This window comes from Hypomesus nipponensis, chromosome 14 (genome assembly GCF_054491055.1).
Source record: "Hypomesus nipponensis isolate SF chromosome 14, ASM5449105v1, whole genome shotgun sequence".
NCBI lineage: Eukaryota > Metazoa > Chordata > Actinopteri > Osmeriformes > Osmeridae > Hypomesus > Hypomesus nipponensis.
Window position 1 is genome coordinate 6,979,238 of NC_140374.1, and position 23,141 is coordinate 7,002,378.

The 23,141-nt window shown below is 43.1% G+C and overlaps 2 protein-coding genes across 2 annotated transcripts in view; one reads left to right on the forward strand and one right to left on the reverse strand.

The window, feature by feature from the left end:
* Positions 1-5,449, forward strand: part of nav2b (neuron navigator 2b) — a 49,633-nt gene extending 44,184 nt beyond the window's left edge. The window contains exons 28-39 of the mRNA XM_084671744.1: positions 347-500; positions 879-1,023; positions 1,155-1,252; positions 1,360-1,455; positions 1,739-1,907; positions 2,227-2,462; positions 2,585-2,739; positions 2,857-2,928; positions 3,135-3,331; positions 3,468-3,586; positions 3,813-4,016; positions 4,211-5,449. Coding sequence (XP_084527870.1) covers positions 347-500; positions 879-1,023; positions 1,155-1,252; positions 1,360-1,455; positions 1,739-1,907; positions 2,227-2,462; positions 2,585-2,739; positions 2,857-2,928; positions 3,135-3,331; positions 3,468-3,586; positions 3,813-4,016; positions 4,211-4,339 — 1,774 coding nt within the window. The 3' untranslated portion in view covers positions 4,340-5,449. The remainder of the gene's footprint in view (positions 1-346; positions 501-878; positions 1,024-1,154; positions 1,253-1,359; positions 1,456-1,738; positions 1,908-2,226; positions 2,463-2,584; positions 2,740-2,856; positions 2,929-3,134; positions 3,332-3,467; positions 3,587-3,812; positions 4,017-4,210) is intronic.
* A 905-nt stretch (positions 5,450-6,354) lies between these two features.
* dbx1b (developing brain homeobox 1b) lies at positions 6,355-9,483 on the reverse strand. The gene is made up of 4 exons (XM_084672036.1): positions 8,902-9,483; positions 8,568-8,669; positions 7,085-7,287; positions 6,355-6,892 (listed from the first exon to the last, which is right to left on the reverse strand). The coding sequence occupies exons 1-4, from the start codon at positions 9,236-9,238 to the stop codon at positions 6,575-6,577; spliced, it is 960 nt and encodes a 319-aa protein (XP_084528162.1). The 5' UTR covers positions 9,239-9,483; the 3' UTR covers positions 6,355-6,574.
* Positions 9,484-23,141: the final 13,658 nt, after the last annotated feature.

Here is a 23,141-nt window from a genome sequence, read left to right on the forward strand (position 1 = left end):
ACCACTAACCCAATCCTCAATGTTTGAAATGTGAAAATGTTAATGATGGAGATGCATGACTAATGTTTTTTTAGCTCCTAGTGACTGCAGTTTAATCACCCATAACTGACTGAGCCTTTCCACTCCCTGGTCCAGTACCTAAGATCTAATATCCACCTTACTCACTTTGCAGGCTACCATGGTGCTGAGCCTGGTGCCTCTCTGATTTACACTAATAATGTGCTGATACAGTTCAAGACATTCAGAGGTTGTGTATGTGTGCGTGTGTGTGTGTGTGTGTGTTTGTGTGTGTGTGTGTGTGGGCCTGCATGTGTCTGTGTGTTTGTGTGTGTTCATGTGTGTGTAGGATCTCAGAGAGTGTGGACAGTGAGGCAGAGATGGTAATGCAACTGCGTAGTGAGCTGAGGGAGAAAGAGATGAAGCTAACAGACATCCGTCTGGAAGCTCTCAGCTCTGCCCACCAGCTGGACCAGCTCCGGGAGTCCATGAACCGCATGCAGGTAACACATACCTGAGAATGACCACAACCACCTGTATAACCAGGCCATACATGACCACAACATGACAACATAACAACACCAACCATGCAGAATCGGTTTGATGCATGTCATTTCTTTGCATTAGCAATGTAAAGTAAAAAGTACCACTGTGTCTCAGTGTCATCCATAAGTTGTAGATTAAAGTGGCGTTAATTAAATCACTTTGACTACATAAAGTAGTAGATAAGAGGCTTAAAAAGTTATCTTGAGAGCGTTTGATCTGACTGATATTGTCTGTGTGTGCATGCTTGCTTGTGTACTTCTTTGCGTGTTGTTCTTGCGTGGGTGTCTGTGTGTATGTGTGTGTGCATGTGTGTACATGTGTGTGCGTGTGTCCAGGTGGAGATGGAGAGGCTGCAGCAGGAGAATGAGCGTTTGAAGACTGACAGTCAGGGCTCCTCAGGTCCCTCTCAGGCCGCCATAGTCTTGCCCTTAAACAACCAATCACAGCACAGCCTCAGCCTCACGGAGTCCACCAGCCTGGGTGAGTATGTGTGTGTGAGGATGTGCGTGGGTGTGTGCATGCCTACAGGTAAATGTGTCTGTGTGACTGTGTGTGTTTGTAAGTGGGTGTATCAGTGTATGTGTGTTCACACCCCTGGTCCCCCCTCCCAGACATGCTGCTGGAGGACAATGGGGAGGGCTCCTCCAGGAAGGAGGGGAGACACGTTAAGGTGGTGGTCAGTTTGGACCAGGATGCCACGTGGAGAGAGGTATACAGACCACACAGCAGCCCTGCCCCTTTCTGACTTCCTTTAGTGTGTAAAATGGTGTGTAGTACAGGAAACCCTGATCAGTCATCTTGTAATCTGATTGGCAGGAGGGCAGGCATCGCCAGTTCCTGATTGGTTGCATAGGCGTCAGTGGGAAGACCAAATGGGACGTTCTAGATGGAGTGGTTCGACGCCTCTTCAAGGTACTGTTTCAAACCAGCTAGTCCAACAAGTCCAACTCACTCTATACTGGTACTGAACAAAACACACACCAGCGAGTCCAACTCACTATATGTTGTTACTGACCCTAAACAACACCATCTGGTCCAACTAACTTAGCTCTGTACACGAATACAATCCAAACATAATTGTTTCAATCTGCAAATGATAGTAGTTCTGATTTGGTCCAGATTATCTCATGACAAACTACCAGTCTCTAAACCACTCCCTTTCCCCCCATATCTGCTGTCTGATTGGTCAACCCAGGAGTACATCATCAATGTTGACCCGGCGGGCCAGCTGGGTCTGGGCTCAGACAGTGTTCTGGGCTACAGCATCGGAGAAGTCCAGAGGACCAGCGGCACCGACACCCCAGAACTGCTGCCTTGTGGGTACCTGGTGGGGGAGAGTGACACCATCACCGTGTCTCTCAAAGGTACACAGGCGGAACTGGTCTCCATCTCTCTGACTCTCTGTATTCCTATCTCGCTTTCTTGATCCCTCTCTTTCTTTCTTTCTTTCTTTCTTTCTTTCTTTCTTTCTTTCTTTCTTTCTTTCTTTCTTTCTCTCTCTCTCTCTCTCTCTCTCTCTCTCTCTCTCTCTCTCTCTCTCTCTGTCTCTCTCTCTTTCTTTCTTTCTTTCATTCATTCATTCTCTGTCTATCTTTTTTCTTTTTCTCTCTTTCCCTTTTCTCCCTCTCTCTCTGGATTTGAGATGTGTATGTGAGGCAGTGTGCGCTGTGTTGCCTCCTGTAGGTGTGTGTGTGCACAGCGAGGACAGCCTGGTGTTTGAGACTCTGATCCCACGTCCCATCATGCAACGCTACGTGTCCCAGCTGCAGGAGCACCGCAGGATCATCTTATCAGGGCCCAGCGGTACCGGCAAGAGCTTCTTGGCCATCCGATTGGCTGAGCACATGATCCAGAGGGAGGGGCAAGAGGTCAAGGATGGGCTGATCGCCACGTTCAACGTTGATCACAAGTCTAGCAAGGTCTGGCAACAGTCATATGTCTAGCCGAAATTACCTCCTGTATTTTATGGATTCTGACTGACCATTTGTGTGTTTGTGCATCCTTGTATGTATGTGTGTCTGTCATCCCTGTGTGTGTGCAGGAACTGCGCCAGTACCTGTGTAACCTGGCAGAGCATTGTAACAGCAGGAGCCAGCAGCTTGACAGGCCCCTGGTGGTCATCCTGGACAACCTTCACCACATTCCATCTCTGGGGGAGCTCTTCAATGGGCTCCTGAGCAGCAAACACCAGCCCTGGTCAGTCTGAAGACACACAACATCTCACATACACGTATATACACACACACACATCACTCAAGTACACACATACACTGTCACACATATTAATAAAAAGTATTAAAACATTTTTCACAGTCCTTTCATAATTGGAACGATGAACCAGACTTCTTCTGCCACTCCTAACCTGCAGCTTCATCACAACTTCAGGTAGAGACAGCTCTACTCAGATTAAATGTTTAATGGATACATTTCTGGGTACCTGACTGGGTATGTTTACATATCAACTATATAGTTATCTATTTTCCTTACGTTTAAAATAAATGTCCTCCACAAGAGGGCAGTAGCTACTTACACCCTAAACAGGTGTGCTTTGACAGGAAATTAAAATCTCTTATTTTGTTTGTTCCTGTCAGGTGGGTGCTGTGTGCCAATCACACAGAACCAGTAAAGGGTTTCCTGGGGCGATTCCTGCGCAGGAAGCTGCTGGAGATGGAGATAAACAGTCGTGTGCGAAACGGCGAGCTGGTGAAGATCATAGAGTGGATCCCCAGAGTATGGCTTCACCTCAACCACTTCCTAGAGACACACAGCTCCTCTGATGTCACAATTGGTGAGGATCATTTTCCCTCCCTCCCTCCCTCTCCTCTCCTCTCCTCTCCTCGCCTCTCTTCAACTCCCCTTCCCCCTACTCCTCTTTCTATCCTCTCTATACAGTATAATACAATGTGGTTTGTCTTCATCACCAGGGCCCCGCCTTTTTCTGTCCTGTCCCATGGATGTGGGAGGGTCTAGAGTGTGGTTCACAGACCTGTGGAACTACTCCATCATCCCCTACATGCTGGAGGCAGTCAGAGAGGGACTGCAGGTACCCAGACATTCCACATTCCAAAGGGCATGTAGATGCTAACTATGCTAACCAAACTGAAAGCTCTTCTGTAAAATGTACATATCTTGACTAGTTGGTCTGTCTTACCTCCAGATGTATCCAGTCTAGTGTAGGTGTTTTCTAACCCGGCCTGTCTCACTTCCAGATGTATACAGTCTAGAGTAAATGGTTCCTAACCAGGCAGGTGTGTCTGACCTTCCCCCAGCTGTTTGGCCGAAGGACAGGGTGGGAGGACCCCTCCCAGTGGGTGATGGAGACATTCCCCTGGAGCTCCAGCCCCCAACAGCAGGCCTGCCCCCCCCTGCTCCAGCTGCGGCCACAGGATGTGGGCTTCGATGGATATGCCCTCTCAAGCGACGGATGCCCCAGCATGCAGAGCCCCCAGGGAGACAAGGACACAGACCCACTGGTTAGTCTGTCCTGATCAGTCCACCCAGGTCTACATCTAGTCTGTCCAGATCAGTACACCCAGATTTTAATCTTATCAGTTCAGATCAGTAAACCTGTGTCAACATCTAGTCAGTAAACCCAGGTATCCTACCATGAGGTCCTATAAAGTTGAAGGTAACTATGGATTCCCTGACCCCTAACTCCTCCCTCCAGATGAACATGCTGATGAGGCTGAAGGAGGCGGCACACAGCTCTGGGCCACAGAGCTATGACTCCGACTCCAATAGCAACAATCACCATGATGACCCACAGCTGGACCCTTCTCTGGAGTCTTCGTTGTGATTGGTGGATTAATCCCTCTTGCTGACATAGTAGCAGCATTTTAGGGTTAAATACAGAGGTGTTCTTGATAAGGCTCAATCTGTACACTTACTATTACACTGCTATCCCTGAACTGAATAAACTTAATCGAGTGCACCTTATGAGAAGTCTAAAAGACAAACAGTCTGAGATTTAAATCCAAGACATGAAATACTGGATAATCGTGCACATATTGTCTCAAAAACTATAACATATTATGTAAATGTAGCAATCTATACTGAGGATTCAATCAAATCTGCATGGGGGATCCCCAGTAGGTGCTGATCATCCCAGGAGAAACACACTTCTCTGGGTCCTTCTCAACGAGGCCTTGCTCATATACCAGAGGTTGCCTGCACTAACACCAGGGGATAGCTGCAGCAAACGTGCACTACAGCTATAGACTGACATGTTTCAGAAGCTGTGAGTTTTGGTTGTTATCAGGTTCCCAGGCTAGCTGAGAGATGTTCCTTGTTGCTTCAATGGTGCTCCCGGGGAGTGAGAGAAGAGGAAGGGTCTAGGCAGACAATGTCAGTGACTCATTGACATCTCTGCTTCAGTGTTTCATTAGTTTGTGTGTCAACTGTCCAGCAGGGCAGGGAAGATGTCTTCTGACTGTGTGTAGCACAAGGACTGAGAGAGAAGAATCCTGCTGCACTGTGCTGGGAACACATACCTAATAGAGAACTGAGTTTACAATGGAACCTCATGGTCTTCCCAGAGGTTGCAGAATTGCTGTGTGTAGTATCTCTCTTTCTGTTTTTGCTGGTATTCCAGCAACTGACATCTATATCACAGCTCCAGTGTAGATTCAAATCAAGGGTGCTGAGGATAATCCAATTAGGCCCATTGGAGAGGTCCACCTCTGGGCCAGGGAGAACTCCATGCTGGGCCAGAGAGAGAGGTCCACCCTGGGCCTAAGCTGCCCCTGATAGCTTGCATGTCCAGGGAGACACTCAGGGGAGTTAGCAGCTGTGTTCATTAGCATCAAGTGCTAATGAGATCTGGTGTGTTGCTGTAGGTCGAGTGACCAAGGCTTTCTTTCCTCATAGCATGGAGGGTTCTCTCAGAGGCTTAGGCAGATGTTAGGTAACCCCCCCCCCCCCCCCCCCCCCCATGGGCTTGCCCCCCAGTCCTTATGTTCCTGCTACGCAGACTCAGTGTTCTTAGAACAGAATTCTATGCAACATGCATTCTAGAACTTTAGACTGATGCCAAAAAGACTGGAGTGTTTATGGTACTTTTTCAAGTTATTGATGCCAAGATGTGTTTTCCTGTAGGTCAGCCTGTGAACTGATCTGTAAATAATTAGGTGGGTGTGTTTTCAGTGCTAGAGTATGTGGTTGATGCAAGAAGAAATAGAAATGTGTGTTTGTGTGTGGGTGTTGATGTTTTGTTTGTTTTTTACCAGAGTTTGTATATTACAATGTGTAGGTGAAAGGTGAGATATTTCCATCATCCAGTTGTTGATAATCTATGATTAGTCTTTAATATGTGAATTTTGCTCATGTACATTTTAATTTTGTAAAGATTAGATCTATTCCATGTTTCAATTACATTTTCTAGCAGAAATAGTATTTGTAATCAATGTACAGTTTCCATCTCTTTTAAGTTGTTATTCCTTGTCAATGTATAGGTTTCCTAAATGAAGAAACTTTGTGAATGAATCTGACCTTATAATGAATAACACAGTAGTCATTGATGCGTTTGTCAATTACCGATCCATGATTTTGATATTTTTCACTTTGATGCGAGTCAAGAAAGTTTAAATATTATTTCATTCATTTATTCACTTATAATCAGCTTGACATTTATTATACATTTGGATACATTTATGTAGAAAAATATACTCGGAGTACAAATATTCATACAAGACATACGAATAAAATATGTGTTTTTATATACATCTAGCATCTATATAGTCTTTTTAAAGTATTCAATCTAATTGTATAGTCAGTGATAATAATACTCTTGGTATAAAGATTTCCCTTAAAATATTTTAGCAAGTTACAAAGGGCTGAGAAAATACAGCTAATTTACTTCAAGGAGTGAATCCCTTAAAACAACCACCGGGGTAGGCCTATATCAGCAAGACAGATGCAACTGAAATGGTGTTTAAAGTTACAAGGATAAGAAGTTACACTTGTGTATCGCGTCATTTATGTTCACATTGTTTAACTATTAAAATACGTGTTATCATAAGTAATCTATTCACAACTAAGACACGGTAATTTCTTCGTCCTCCGATTCTGAAAAGTCCGAGTGCTTGCTAGAAATGGAGGGCGAGGAAAGATGCGACTCTACGCTGTTCAAGTGGTCGCGGTCGGACGGAGAGTGGCAGAAAGAAGCGCGCGGACTGTCCCGTCTGTAAGCTTCCACCTCTTCCTCACACGACTTCTTGGCGACGTCACTGAGGTCCGGATGGGGGTTCAGTTTGGTGGGCAGCGTTTGTTCCCGACTCCCTCCGGATGACAGCAATTCTCTCTCTTTGGAATTGCGCCACTTCATTCTTCGGTTTTGAAACCATATTTTTACCTTTTAAAAATGATACAAAACAAAAGGATTAATTTCATGCAATCATTGATCAATGTTGTGCATTTTGAACAAACGCAACTCATAAGTGGCCAATCAAATATAGGCTGCCTTAGCCTGCATGTTACTGACTATAGTTTCACTTCAACTAACCTACAAAATTGACCAGCGTGTGAACTTATTTTTTATTCTCACCTGTGAATCTTTGAGACCTAATTTGGCGGCCAGTTTCTTTCTGTCAGGTTTGCTGATGTATTTCTGTTTTTGAAACATTTTCTCCAAGGCTTTCCGCTGCACGTCAGAGAAGACTGCTCGTCGAAGCATCCCTCTTCTCGGCTTGCCCCTGGCAGCCAACGGCCATGAGAACGTTCCAGGAATAGGTACAACAGAAGATGATGCTGTGAATAAATAAAATACATCGTCATTCCACCATAGCAAATACAAGTCCCATCAGTGGAAACCTAACATACAAAAGGGCACTGTAACATTCCTAGGTTGTAGAAAGCAAAGTCTCAGGAAGTGTATAAATATTGACAGTTGTTTTGTTGTTCTGAAGTTCTTAAAAGCAGTCCGTTCAAGTGAATTGGCAAGAATGAACTAATTAGCACATTTCTTGGTTCCTTCGAGCATTGGTATGGTAAGAAGGCATAGTGTTCCTTTCGAAAGCTCCGGTGGAAGATAGAAGAGCTAATGCGGCGTGAACGGTAATTGTGTAGTAATGAACTAACTGGAAAAGGCTGAGGACAGGCCGCTAAAACCATATATTACTGCAACAAAGGACAAATACATTTTCAAACTAAACACAACTGCATGCCAAGATCATTCGGAGAATACTGATGTAAAGACATTTCTCGCTCTCACACCAGTTTTATTCGATGACCTCGAAGTTGTGATGGTTTCACATGTTTAAGAGGTAGTTTCAGGCCTAGCTGTCCTGGGGACGTGAAAGGACCTACATAGCTCATAACTTTGTCTATTTTCATTACAAAACAGTATACTTTGGATTTACATTGCGTAGGCCTATTGGTAGGTATACATATCGGGTCTAGACTAATTTGAACCCCTGTCTACAGACTACTTTATCCATTGTACGCGTATAGATTCCACACAACAGAACTATCCATAAACATGCATACCACTCTATGTGGTCTTGTGAGAATATTCAAAATAGTGAATAGGGCCCTAATGGGGAATTAGTCCATGACTAGTAAATGCCTATCAGCAGCATGGTTAAGTCAACGCTGGGTCTGTGTGTGGCTGCCCGAAGGGAGCCGACCGATTGGTCACGGTGCTGAAAGCTTTGTTAGCTATCAGTAGCTAAGTGCACTGGCTCGGTGGGAAAAAGAGGCGATGAAGAGCCGCCAGCAGCTTCCTTGTGAGCAGGGATCCGCCTCAAATTTGGACCATGACAATTCCGGCTAATTTGTAGATTAGGGGAACTGGTGCAAAATGTCAGCAGTCACTGGCTCTGCTAAATAGGGCATCAAATTGGCGAGACTGATTCCACGATGTTCTACCACTTCCAACCTCTGAACCAATGCTTGTGTTCCCCCCTTTGGGATTCACAGAAGTAATCTCAAACCGTCCTCAAGACTGACATTAACCGTCCTCAAGATTGACATTAACCACGGATCTTTTACATAAATGCACAAGGGTGATTTCAGTTTTGTGCATTTACCTGGAAAATACGATGCTCTGACGAAGGGATGAAACGACCCGTCAAAATACGGTAGAGGGAAAGCTTTGGAGTGAAGGCCGTGCAAGGATGGGGAGGAGGATGCTGTGAATAAAATTTTTAAGTAAACATAAATTATATGTATTATGACGTATGTCCGTCCATACATGCATGTGTTCTCAGAATTATTCGTAAAATGTCAACGTTATGGAAAATCGTGTGCGTAATTACGCACAGTCAATGGGATACGTTAACACAGGCTTCAGACAGTGACTCGAGGGTTTTCAGTTAACAGATGATGAATAATAGAAACGACACGGCATTTGAATGTTCTTACCGTGTCTGGATGGTGCTAGGATGGCGTTAACTCCAAACTTTAGATAGTTGGGGTCGCTGTGCGTGGAAACTGAGGTCTGAGGAGAACTCGCCCTTGTCTGCGAAGAAATGACAGCCATGTCAGTGCGGCCGCTCGTGAGCGTGGTGATTCCTGTCACTGAAGGCGACACGCTGTGAAAAGGAACTGTCCGGTGCATGTAGCTCACCGGCCGGCTGATCCGCAGCAGGTCTTCCATTAGAAAGCTCGAATGAGCGGCAAATGCTGACTGGAGTGACTGGGGTAGAGACAGAGTCCCTGGGTACATTGCAGGTGGCGCGAGTGCGCTGGGGAACATCATTGCTCAGGTTTGGGTGGGTGAGGGGAAAGTATGAAAGTTCTCTCTCTCACTAAAGTTTTCTTCTCCTATGATCCAAGGGAAAATAACTCACTGGTGCTCGACTTTAGAAGAAGGGTTTTTATAGCGGGGCCGTTAGCAAAGCCCTTTTGAAACTGACAGCCAAACAATGAAGTTCAACAAAGTTCTCGACGTGAGTTTCTTTCAGGGGAAATTCTGAGCCTTCTGATTGGTCTAGGGGAGTAATTTATGATTGGATTAGACTTCATAAGCAAGCGGTGGACAATGTCCTCTCGACAAAGAGAGAGTGTAGTCATCAATTTTGCATACTGACCACTCTTTGGTGTAGCTTTCACTGTGATAGTGATGGCAACACATTCGAGCTAATTAAAAGGCTATTTCTAAAAGATTCAAACAACGTTTGCTCTGAATAGAGGACTTCTGTAAAAAGAATCTATTAAATTCATTTGAGCACCTTACAGGATAATGTCGCTAGATTAGAGTTTGAATGGTTGACCGCTGAGAATGAAGAGCTTCGCCACAGCCTCGTTTTAAATCCGTCCATTTTTCTAGCGACATTTAAGGATTTTTTTTTTTCTTTAGCTTTAACACAATTCTATCGAAAAATTTCAGTATAGACTTTCAGTACATAAAAACTTCCCAGCTCCACATCCATAATTTTCTTTTTTGGTAGAAGCCTAGAGCATGGTTATCATTGCACTGCTATTATTGCCATTATTAATCATTATAATTTTTGGCATTCAATAGTCAAACATTCATAGTGTCATTAGGCCTACTATTATTATATTTTGTTGTTTGTTGAAGTGAAACGACAAATGCGCATCTGTGGAAGTTTCAAACAAACGAAACATGACATAAAGAGCGAGTTTTAACGGTTTGAAGTTGTGGATCTCAAAGCTTGTGTTTCATCATGTGGTCCCGCTCAAAATCTGGTCACGGCGCTAGCGTTCTTATCCTCTTATCCATGAAGCAACTGTCAGACTCGGCTGGTTCCTTCTTTCTGACCCTGACACAAATCTTTAAAAAACGTTTTTGTATTATTCAGATTAATTTCAATAGGCGTTATTGGCCTCATTCTGCAGTGAAAGTATCTCATCTCCAAGCCTGTTTTGAAGAAATGGTGCTGAATTTTATGAGCGAATTAGTTGAATGGAGAGGCTGCCCTTTATGCTGCTGCTGTATCGAGGGATAGGTTGATGCTGGGACAGCAACGCAAATGTTAACATGGTTTAACATTTGCCAAAATCCAATGAGTCGTTTACGCTTCTCATAAATTAATGAATTTACATTACATTGTAATATGTGTGAGACATTGTATTGGCTATAATAATCAATAATATTTTGTTCTTAATTGTAGGCTAAGAGCATTTGATGCTTGTAGGATGTACAGAATGGGATCATCCCCAAGTTTTCACGGTCATCATGTAAGTCTGTTGAAGCAGATAGGACTTAAGGTAGCCTACTGGAGTGAAATAATCTTTAAAAGATATAAGTAATAATTATTTCCAACTCATTTTGTCGTTCGACATGCCTATGTCCTCCTGGGAAGCGCGCAGGCGCATAATTTCATGGAGCTTTACCTTCTGTGCCATCCCTCACAGGACACACGCGGACTCTCGTCTTCCTCACTTTTAAATCATCAGAGTTGACTCTCCAGAGAGAAAAATGCCAAGGTAACCCACTTTAAAATGAATGGTTTAGGAGAACAAAACCAAAAGAGCAGCGGTCAGACGCCATTAGTCACAGGTCTTAGCAAACTGGCCTCAGGATTCACCTCTCTGAGCCGAACGGACAGAAAGGAGCTTCTAAATAGAATCTTCCTCAAAGAAACCCCTTTGTTCGTTTTCTCCCAGTTCTATAATCTATTTCATCAATGGGCGTTTATCATTTTCCTCCTGTGGTTTGCAAGCCATCCTAAAAACATTTTTTTTTGCTTTGACATTTAACAATAAAGTAGAACCTGCGTGTGGCACTGCATGGGTCAGCCTCCCATAAAACGATTCTCTTTTTTTACTGGTGGTAAATCAATGCGGCTTTTTTAAGGCTACTCTCTTGGTCACAATAAATATTCGAAGATTTTTTACTAAAAAAGGCAAGGCAACTTTCTTTTGTTGAATGTTAATCATTCACCAGAGTTGGGCGAAAATATGAAAATTATAACTACAATTATCTTTCACAATACATTGGTACCTATGCTAAAGTAAAAAATAAATAAAAACCAGGCCTTTAGCCTGCTTTATTTGCTCGGATTATATACCTTGCAGCTTCACGTGTAGACCTACTATTTAATTAAACTCGCTTGACAGAAAGGACAAGACTTTTCATTCGAGTGTTGATGTTTGTAAGCATAAACGCTCACGTGCACCTGACTGTATATAACTATTTCACTATATTCCTCCGCCCTTCTGGCCATGCACTCTTTCAGACGTGAAATAGGGCCTGGACCAATAGCCTACTATGCTTATTGAACTATGTTAAGATTGACTACAGTTGAACATATGCTTACACAGGGTGTAGTCAAATGAAATCAAATTTTGAACACAACCTTGAAATTATTCAACATTTTAACAACAATTATTGGTCATTAAATTTGCATTAGATCTAAAGTACCGAAACGCAGCACCGTCACCTTAGGCCTACACAGCACCTTGCCGAGATTTTCTTTTTTTGAGTTCAAAGAATTAAGCCTACAGGTTTTACGATCTCAGAAAATCCCCCTATTGTAAAAATGAAGCAGATGGTTTGCAGGAAATATAGCTTAGCCTCAGTGACCGAAACTAATTTCTACTAGCTCTTCAAGCCTGGTTCGATTGTTTTCTCTTAACCAAACAGACCGAAAACAGCTGGCCGGTCGGTGTATTAAATCTGATTTTTGAGATGTGACATCCATGTTGAACATGAACCCTCCACATCCCATTTGCGGGTGATAGGCCTACACAACATCGAATAAAAATGAGAACATCGTTTTACCATTTGAAACCAATTAAACCTAATTATGATAAGAATGTAGCCTATACATCATAGCACACATGCGCGTAGGCCTATCCAACGACATCAGGCGAATTTCTGATCAGGATGTGAACGCAATTAGGCTATAGGCATTCGGGTTAAAGGATTTGATTACGGTAAAGCACCTGGGTATAGCCATATATAGCCTACACATTTTAAGATTGTCGAAAAAAGAAGTAGCCTACTACTTTGGGTAGCAATTGGATATCTACATTTCCTATATAAGGATTATAATCATCGATTTAATCTGGGATATTTTCAATCAAGGGCATTTGTTTTACACGTTGTTCTGCAGATGGTTTTTAACACAACCACTAAGCCGCCTCGGAGCAGACATACCCCTTGTCTCCCTCTCTGGTCTGCACTGCGCAGGGCCGCGGCATCTGCTTTAGGCTGGGCGCAGAGGACGGCGGAACACTGAGGGGATTAGCAAAGGGCCCAAGATTCAGAGGAGCTCTGACAAGCATTAAATCGATATTAACTTTGCATTAAACATAACCCCCTGTTTTCAAACGGAGAGCGGCACAAGTCCATGGACAAAGCGTTTCAGTATGTGTCGCCCTCTTTGCACCTGTTACCCCAATTTACTTGGCAGACTGTCTGAGTTTATGACGGCTGTTCTTTTAAACCAACAGCGGTGTTCACAAAAACACTGTGAGGTCTGCTCATGAATTCATAACGGTGTTTTGCTCAGTTAACTATTTTTTATTTTATTTTGAACAACCAAATTTGACATGTAATTGTTCAGTCAAAACATTGTTTGTGTTTCAGTGTGTTGCCTGAAATACTGTATTTTGTGACCTTCTAGTAATTGTTGTTCCATCTCCTTCGTCACCCATTGTTGTGAGGACCAAGATGTGTACAGTTTTCATTTTTATGTTCAGTAGAGGTGGTTTGGAACCCATGATATCTCTAGGACCAACAAGATGTCCTGTTACCTGCTATTATAACTGTGAAATAAAAGCAAGATAGATAAGTATATAAAGCACCTCTATAAAACCTGCCCCATACTACTACTACTACATTCTGTAGTGGTTAAACTAAATGTTTGAGAGAGTTGAATGTAGATCCCTATAAATATGTAATGCCGCCTCTACCTTGTAAAATCATGTGGAGATTGATATTCATACACAAGAGTGCCACAGTGCTTGACTGAAGCAATTTCACCAGGCAAGCCCGTGAGGCTAACAAGTATGGGAAACGTTTGCCCCAATATTGTCTTTGTACCCTCCCCTTACCTCAAACAACCTATTCAATTCAAACCCCTATTTTATTCTCCCATTGAGAAGGATGGCTAATTATCAGGGAAAAGAACATTGAGCATTTAGAAAGCCCTCATAGAACACTCATTAGTTCTAGATTGGTCACGGCTGCTCAGGACACATTAGTGTTCTATAACGTAGCTATTCCATTCTTATTCTAATCTTATTTAGCCTCATAAAGTTCCATGGCTTCAGCAGGTCTTTAGAGATCTCTGATGCACCTGGCAGGTTGTTTAGCAAAGTCTTGTAAACCTTTCTGGTTAAATTGTAGGTTCAACCAGGAGAGAAATAAACCCAAGCGTCGCCACAAAGCCTCCGAAAAGGGGGGAAACTTTGTGGTTGTCAAGACCAGTTTAAATAAAGGGTTGGTTGCTAACAAGCTATCAATGCTAGTAGAAACGGGCCTTCGGTCATGCTAACCTGGGCCATTATTCCCAGTGATGGTTCTAATGGGGAAACATAAGGGAAAAACACTCACACAAAAAGGGAGTGTTTGGAGAGAAAAAGTCCTCCTTTTTCCAGACTGAGTGCTAGGTCTACTGTAGGTGGATGAGTGTGTGAGAACGGTGGCTGTAGTGGGAGTTCAGACCTGAATATAGGGACACAGTCTTAGGCTTTGTTTTAGTCCTGGGCCTAGAGGGGTGAGGGAAGCACCTTGTCGAAAGGGCCCCATTGAGCCTGGCTGATGGGCTGAGCGTGGGGCTTGGAGGTGGCGGCGAGGGCGCTTGTGTACCGAGGAGGGGCTGGGGTTGTTCTCTGGCCACATGAATGGAGGACGCTAGCGCCCGTTGGCTGGCTGGTATTGATGTGGTTTAGCCGAGTAATCGGATTGAAAGCGAGCCATGGTACTTATGTCAGTTCGAGTTTCGTCAAATGCATAATATGCATGGCAGTGGCCTAGGACGGCGTATTGAGACTTGGCAATTCAGCGTCGTAGAAAGCCAAAGCCTCATTTAATTCAAATATAATTCTCACTCAACCGTTTTACCGATTCTATATATTTGCATAACGGCAAAGGGCCTTTGCCTTTTCAATGCCTCACACTGTGTGTGCTTGTGTGTGTGTGTGTGTTTCCTGGCCTAGGCCCAGTAGGAGTAAAGTGTAATTGAAAGTGTACATGTATGCCCCGAGACAGAATTTCTCACAAGGATAATCAGAGAGGAGGTGAAGGGGAACGGAAGAAAAGAGATAGGAGAGAGAGAGCGAGAGAGAGAGGAAGAGAAAGGGAAAGTGATTCAAATGATGACATATAACTGTTCCCTGGACTGAAGGAGCAGTGTGTCATGACACAACACAAAAGACCAAACATCTCCAACAGGCATGCATTTAGAATGGTGTGAACTCTCACACGATATCATGTCAGCGACAAGTATAGGTCTGTGATCTGTTTCTGTCCCCCTGGAGCTGCTTCTGATAGGTTAGGGTTGGTGTTGAATCTGATGCAGGACTGCTTTAAGTGAAACTTCTGGGTGAATGGTTTCCCATCAACTATGAACATTCTAACATGTCAATCTTGATGCGTTATACATGGAAAAAGGGCTTTGGCATTGAAATTGTGTGTTCCTTGCAGCAATATCGTGATGTTGCCTACCCCCCCCCAAAAAAACAACAACACGTTTACGTGTTTTTTTAATGGTTTTAATGCCTTGAGGTTTTGCTTGATATAATATACAAATAAATATGACTTATGGAAAAGATGTTCCGAAAATGTTAAGTTGTTGATGTTACGATTCCTGTAACATCCTACATACAATAGTCAAAGAGCCAGGGCCATGTGCATGTGTGTGCACAAGTGTGCACTCTTGATATGTTGCTGCATCTGATCATAGGCACACATATGTCTGGGTCTGACCAGCTCAGCCCTGTGTGGCCGTTTGAACCCTCAGATTCCACATCACATCAATGGAGAGCGATCTCAAAACCATATTATCCTCTGTCCAAAATGATTCTCCTTCCGTCCCCGTCACAAAAAGCTCTTTGAACCTGCCCCCTCCCCTCCCAAGGAGTAATCCATGGCCTAGACTTTGATTTTGCACCATTCCCCTCCCACCCATCCCTCCATCCCTCCTTCCTTTCTCACCCGCTCCTGAAATGTACAGCGGACAAGAGTCAAGCTGGGGAGAGAAGGAGGAAAGTGGTGTTAGTATCAGCATGTCAGACGTGAGCTTTATCCTAATCTCCTCAGTGCTGTGGCAGGGCGCGGGGTTGAAAGGCAAGGGGAGAGAAACTGCAGGGGACTGGCAAGTCTTGGTCAGCCTCCCCCTACATTAACTCTACCCCCACTACCACCTCCATCCTCCCCTCTCACCCTACTCCTTCCCTAGGAGATAATGCCAGCCAGCATGCCTGCCTGCCGCGATGAATCCTCCAGGCCACAGAAAGCAACACACACACGTGCACACACGTGCACACACACACATGCACACACTCTCCCTGCCCCGCCTCCCAAGAGGGAATGTCTGATCCAAGCCTTTATGCTCCCCTTTTTCTGTAAATCAAAGGTGTGATGTGGTTTTGATGTGGTCACCCCACTGAATATCATTGTTGCCAGAACACCATGTCTCCAGACCCCATCACACGCATTCTCAGTGAAATATCATTTTCAGCATATGGTGCTACTCCTTTGTGTCTTGTTGAGTTCTCTATTTAGGGGGTTTGAGTTTTTACTTCATGTTATCCTTATAAATATATATTTTTTAGAATCATGACCCATCGGATTAGTATATCTCTATAAATGAAAACCAAACACAGATGCTACACCAATTACAATTCCCATGTGAATTGGCTAAACTGAATGATAAACTCAAATAAATGCTTAAAAATGTGCCAGCATAGTCAAGGAGAGCAGCATCCTGTTTGAGAAGATGTCAAAACAGACCGTCCTCTAAGAGAGACTTCATCAAGGCTTATGGAGGTCCTTCTCTAGAGCTCCCCAGTCTTCACTGCTGCTAAGGAAGTCCTTCATGGTCTCTTCAGAACCTTTTACCCTCTGACTATACAAAGGGTACCTTTCTGAGTTGTTTTCTAATGGACAATGTCTTGTCCCCAATACTGCCTATTGAAAAGTGGAAAGGATAAACTCTCTAAGGACTCATTAAGGATTGTCATCTAAGTGAATAACCTGAGATATACTGTATGCTGCTATAAGGAAAGGTACTACAGGTGAATAGGAAAAAAATAATCCTGTTCTTCTATCAGAATGAAACTTTACCACATGAATATCCCGAAAAATATAAGATACATTTGTATTGTGACTTCTAGTTTCCCCCCCCAATAAACTATGCAAATGATGTGTTTTCTCATTAAATATGTGCTAATTTGCTTACAATGTAGAACACGGCAACTACATCATAAATGAAGTCAGACATTTTTGGATTGTTTTGGCATCAATAACTAATTGGTTAGAAAGAGAGGCTTTTGTCCAAATTATGTTTTTTCAGTTAATTAGGTTGAAATGCACTTGGTAAGTGCTAAAAACGTTTTAGCCTCTTTTTTGGTATATAACACCACATCAAATGAGATTGACAAAAACTATTTGAAAATCCCTCTGAACATATCTAGATATTGCAATTACAAAGCAGTATGTAAAATTGTGTGGCTTTACCTATTATGAGCCAAGAGTTGTCTAGCTTGACAACTAGATTCCATTTTGAGAAAATCGCTGTTAAACATTTAAAAGTGTTAGAACGGGTTCTCTCTCGCTGTGTTTTTCCCTCCCTCACTGCCATGACAAAAAAGTAAATAGTGATTTGGCTAGCCATATGCTTGAGAGAATAAGCTTTCCAACAATGTACAATTCATTTAAGTTTTTTCTTAACTTGCTAAGACGAATTTCAATAAAAGATGGTAACAGACCATAATTAAAAGTTTTGTTTACTCTGCGAAGGTTGTATAAAATCTTTAAAAACAAATGATAAAATGTTATTAAAACTTGGGGCAATATTTGTGGCATGTTATGAAAGTTTACTGGTAATAGAACCAAAATAAATAAATAAATCAAAATTGGCAAACTGAACAAAAATCTGAGTTTTTGCTGAACCTATATTAATGATGGAACAACAGTAACAAGAAAACAGCAAGAACAATAGCATTGGAGTTTTGGAGTCGGCATAAATAAAGTAGAACATTTCTGTGACTTAGAATGGACTCAGAAGAATGGACTTGCATGCAGAATGCACCCAACATTCCAGGAGAGTTCTATAAAAGCTGTGTAAAAGGTGAATTTATAGTCTGTCTGTCTCTCTCTGTCTGTCAGAAAGAGAGAGGCCTCTGCAGCCTTCGCTTTGGACAAAACCCAGCCAGGAGTGAAGAGGCTTGGTCATCCCAGCTGCCTTCAACACTGAATGGAGCTCTCTTTCTGCTGCGACCATTCACTGCTCTCCGTCCACTCTGAATAGAATGTAGGTGTTAGTGGCCAGAGACGGACAGAACTAGAATGTTCCGTGGAGGGCCCGAGGCTCCTGAAGAGGTTGTGTTTTCACTCTCACTCAGTCATGAAATCATTCCTCCCTCAATTGAGGAGGGGTCTCCTTCACAAAGGGCCTGGAGCACCCAGACCACGCTCTACATGTTTATGGAAGCTTGTTATCTTTTTAACTTGATACTAAAATGAGATTCTGAATAAAACATGAATTTCTCTTTGGACACTCAGTGGACTTGAATAGTTTTCACAGAGGCGACTGGTGATGTTAAGTTCTGAAAGGTGATGAATGTAATAGCAGAATAATTCATACATACTTTTTTACTTTCTACTTTTTGACATTTCCTTTCTTTATCTGGCCAAAACCTTCTGTATCCCAGAATTATTATATTCTTTCTTTTCAACAGAAATTACTTCAATTCCTCCTTCCACCCCCATTATACACAAACACACACACACAAATAAATCAGTACCAAGAAGGGAAAAAAGTTATTTTTCTCTTTCTTCTTATCGTTGTCTTGGAGTGTGACGTGAGGGGGTCTTTCAGCCTTTCTAACCCCGGCCGGGCCAGGCAGAAGTCTGAAGACTTTTAGCAGCAGGAGAATTACAAAGGGTTGGCAGGGGCACTTGTTAAAAAGGAAGTGGCCATTCTCAGGGGGTCGAGAGTTGTGTGGTGTTGAGATTAAAACTTTCATTTCAGATGTGGTACTATTCATGGAGGGCAGGATCTGAAAGAAGCCCGGTGAACACTCTCAGTGGTTCTCCAGACTCTTACGCTCCTTGACACATTTCAACACATTGTCAAATTGTGTGTGTGTGTGTGTGTGTGTGTGGGAGGGGGGGGGGGTTGGTGTGTGAGCTTGTGTGTTTGTGTGTTTGTATGTGTGTTCTAATGACCTTGCCTGACTTCAATGAGCTACTACTGAAGCTAACCCCCAGAGAGGCCAATAAGTTGTTCTTCAGTTCCTGAGCCTCCCTGCTGGCAAATCAGCCCCAGTGAAAGACCTGGTGGCTGAGGTGGAGATAAGGCAGTAATGGTGGCTCTGGGCTGGAGGTGGATTTAATGTGTAGCAGAGTATAGTAAAGTATAGTATTAGAGCAGTGTAGAGTAGAATAGAGCAGAGAAGAGCCTGATAATGTAAAATAGAGTTGAGGACAGTAACAACAGTAGAGGTAACAACAAAATACAAAAATAATTAAATATACATATGCATTTACAATATGTATTACACAACACATCAAATGATATAAGATACATTGTAAATCACATAAGCTTTTGATTTAGCAGAAATGACATTATTGCCATTATATTATTATATGAAGAATAGGTCAGAAGCAATGTATGACATGTTTGTGTTGTTTGAGATCGGAAACAATTAATCAGAACACCAATGCAGCAGGAGGACAGTGTTTCTGTTAATAATATTATAATGAGTTCATGATTTATTCATAACACCATTTGTCAGAAAATAAACACACACTTTTCCATTTCAAACTTCTTGTTTGAACACTATCCAGCACCGCTCTCACACACTCTCACATCCCAGTCACACGCTCTGCATGCTCTCCATTCACCCTGCTTCCTGTCCAAGCTTTGTTTCATAATTTCACGAGGACTGAAAGTCACACACACACACCCAACACAAACACACGCGCACACGCACATATACACACAAACATGCACACGCACACACAAATAAGAGAGAGGAAAGGGAGGCTGGAGGAGATTCTCAAGATGCCTCTTATTCATATCATATCAGCACTTCTTTGAAAAAAGGATATCTGGAAAATGAAAGCGTGCAGTAGCTATTCAGATAAGTTGGAAGGTCTTGGTCTGGTTCAAATGTGCCATATCTGTAACACTTGAGAAAGCCTAAAGATTCCCCTGAAGAGAGCCATGGTGCAGGACCCAGTCAGTGTCCTGGGGGATCTGCTGTATGCCCCCTCTTTGTTCCTTCACAGAGGGGGGCCTGTTGTCATGCCACATTCACGTGCCAATCCCACACACACAGGCACACACACAGGCATGCACACTCACACAGGCATGCACACTCACACACACACACACACACACACATAGGCGCACACACAGGCATGCACACACACACAGACACACACACAGGCACGCACACGCACACACACACATACTCATCCCTTCACCTGTTAGAAAGCCACCACCAGACCACTGATACAGGCACACAGCGTTAGTTCCGCACCACTCCAGCCCTTTCAAGGAACAGACTGTAATTTCATCAATTTCTCATGGCTATAATTGCCATGAATACTTTACATTTCCATGTCTAAACATCAACAAAAAGGAGGATTTCATGGCCCCTGACTTCCCCCAGACAAGAGGAAGCAGGGAGAAGACACAATCCTTAGTCTTGCGCAAGAACGTCTATGAGGGTGAAGAGGAGTTTTTTTTTAAAGTTGCATGGAGAAAGATGGTGAATCACAAATAAGGAATAAGTTAGAACTGAGGGTGAACACACAAATAGGCCATGTTGTTGATAAGAAGTCTTCCTTGTATAAGATATCTGGGTCCTTGTCCTTTTGTCATTAATATTTTCTGATACATGTTCAAGATTGAGTAAGGGAGGGGGGAGATTGCAGAACTGCATCTGAGAAAAAAATATAATTTTAAAGAGATACTTGAAATAAATAAATGAACTAATCTGTGGAATACTAAATACTGAAGCATAAATGTACCTGTATCGGTAGACCGCATCTTCGGGATGGAAATTTAAATAATCTTAAAAAAGCAATTACTTTTTTCACCATGAAATCCGCTGTCTTTGTCGCCAGTATAATGTGAGGGACCAGAGTTAGGAGTTTGGCTCCAATGTGGGAGCTCAGAAAGGCCTCTCCAAACAGCAGAGACAGACGGCATCTCCACTCTCCAGACACTTTTGCATTTGAATGTTTCAACGATGCACGTCTCTTTAGAGTGGGCTCAGCCACTAACATCCTTAATCCCTGAAATATTGTGAACCCCATGAATGCCCCCCATCTAAGCATATGTGTAATTATTCTGTAATTCTCGCCAAATTGGGATTCCTATCGTATGCTGGCTGAGTAGCCCGCCCCCTAAACCCCACAGCCACTTCTCTCTTGTGGGACCAAATAATTGTTTCTTTTTTTTGTGTTCGACCGAAAGAAGAAAAAAAACTGAGAACAAGAGATTTAGCAGAGCTGGTCTTAAACAAGCTGACGATTTACATACTGACATATTCTCTCATCCTCCCACCAAACGCAGGGAGAGAAAAGAAAAGAGAAGCTGATTTGTTTGATGGGGCATGCTGAGAGCCAGAATGGAGGACCAAGCCGTGTATACGTAATCTGAAGGTTTCAGTCTGTGTGTTGTTGGAACGACTTCTCCATCACCCTTTGTGGGGTAAATGAAGGAGACTCAAAGAACTGGCCTTTGATTTAGAATGAAAGTATTGAAGCTCTTTATCTGGTCCAGGATAAAATGATATGTCATGAATGTCTGTGAATTTGGAAACCAGAACTCTTGTAGGTAAATATTTAGAATGCATCAAGGGACAGGGATCAAAATCCACTACTGAGTAATTCCCAGTCCCGGTAATTCCCAATTAGAAAATAAGATCTTTATTTCAATAAAAGTTCGATTTTTTGTGGACTTCTCAAAGGGACAGAGAGAGAGAGAGTACAGCCGTGGCCAAGTATTGGGAACAACATACATTTTGTGTTTGCAAAGCTTACTGGGCCTTGGCATAAAATGACTGCTAACATAATTTCAGTGTCATATCATCAGTACAGGGAAAAGTGTGAACTTGTTCTAGGCAGGTAAAATCACTCTATCATTCTGATTGGATTTTAAGAGCAGATTGACTGCTGGAAAAGAGGGTACCCTTTGCATATATTGAAAATGTTCGCCCCCAAAAAGTGAAACGTTCCTTATTGTATTTCAATATTCTATAGAAACATGAGAAAACATTTTTCTCAAATACTGAACCAGAAAACTTTGCAAAACACAACATTTGTCTTTGACAAAACTTATTGCCACGACTGTAGAAGAGACAGAGAAAGAGAGCAAAAGAGTCTCTATGGGAGAGTTGGATGAGATGAAGTTCTGTTGTGTGATGGTTCACTTTCGTTCAAAGCCCACTAAAGCCTTATATACATTAGTTTGCAACAGTAAGTCCTGCTTAATTACCATCAAGTGCTGCCTTACGGGGAACTCTGAAGCAGGCACATTCAGCTCTCTCTTAGAGACTGGGCCTCAGAACAATGATAGGGGGTGAGGAGGGGGCGAGGAGGGGGCTCCCTCAGTTTTAATTTGAACCCCTCTTTCTGTCATTCTATCTAATGGGACCTTTTTTATTGGCGGCACCCAACATGAGGGTTCTTGGAGGGTAGATCTGGCGCCCGCTCTCCAGCCGCCTGGAATAAAGGAGGAGAGGAGAAGTGGAGGCTGCTGGTATCTCCGAGGTTTAATTAAGACACTTTAGGTCCTCTGTGGGGATTTTCCCTCTCCTCAGTGCCTAACTATAGCCCTCGGAGGGTCTGGGGAACAAAACAAAATTGTGTCTAAGATGCGAAAGGCGGTGAAGGAAGGGTGTTTGTTGAGAAAAACAGAAGGATTAATTAATGGACAGCTTCACATTTGGAGAACCTGCAGGCCTTCAGACGTGGAGAATATCAAGGTTGGAGTTCCTGTATAGAAGGTCTTCTAATCAGATGTATCTGAACTCAAACTGCATCCAAGTCCAACAGTTTATTTGTTTTTGGTTTTAGGTTCAGAGGTGGTTAAGTCTTGTTAGTCTAATTCACCATGGATGAGGAGAGAATAATCACAAACCTGCAGTTTATTGGTACTTTAGACTAAACATGGGTGACAGTCTTCCATGACTGAGACATGAAATTTAGTTTATTATCCTCAAGCCTGAAGTCAAGATGGGACCTCGTCATCTGTTCTCCCTCCAACTTAACTCAGTGTTCAATGTCCGCCTGTCAGTGTTGATGATGTAGAGCCAAGAGGTTGTGTGTCCTGAGCCCACCCACTGCCCCCCTCAGCCCTTACGCCAGCCCCGGCCCCCTGGTATTTAACTGACTACATCCAGGTTACCCCTCTCACCCGGCCTTGATCTGAACACGTCAGAGCCCCTGAAGTTGCTGGACACAACAAAGTCGAGGCCAACAACAAAGGAACACAGAATCCGCTCACTCT

Bases quoted from the DNA above. Each gene is read 5' to 3' on its own strand.
- dbx1b (XM_084672036.1), bottom strand. From the start codon at position 9,238: ATGATGTTCCCCAGCGCACTCGCGCCACCTGCAATGTACCCAGGGACT. The intron at 7,288-8,567 runs GTAAATGCACAA...ATTTATTCACAG, and splicing joins CAGAGCATCGTATTTTCCAG to CATCATCTTCTGTTGTACCT. The intron at 6,893-7,084 runs GTGAGAATAAAA...CATTTTTAAAAG, and splicing joins TAGGTCTCAAAGATTCACAG to GTAAAAATATGGTTTCAAAA.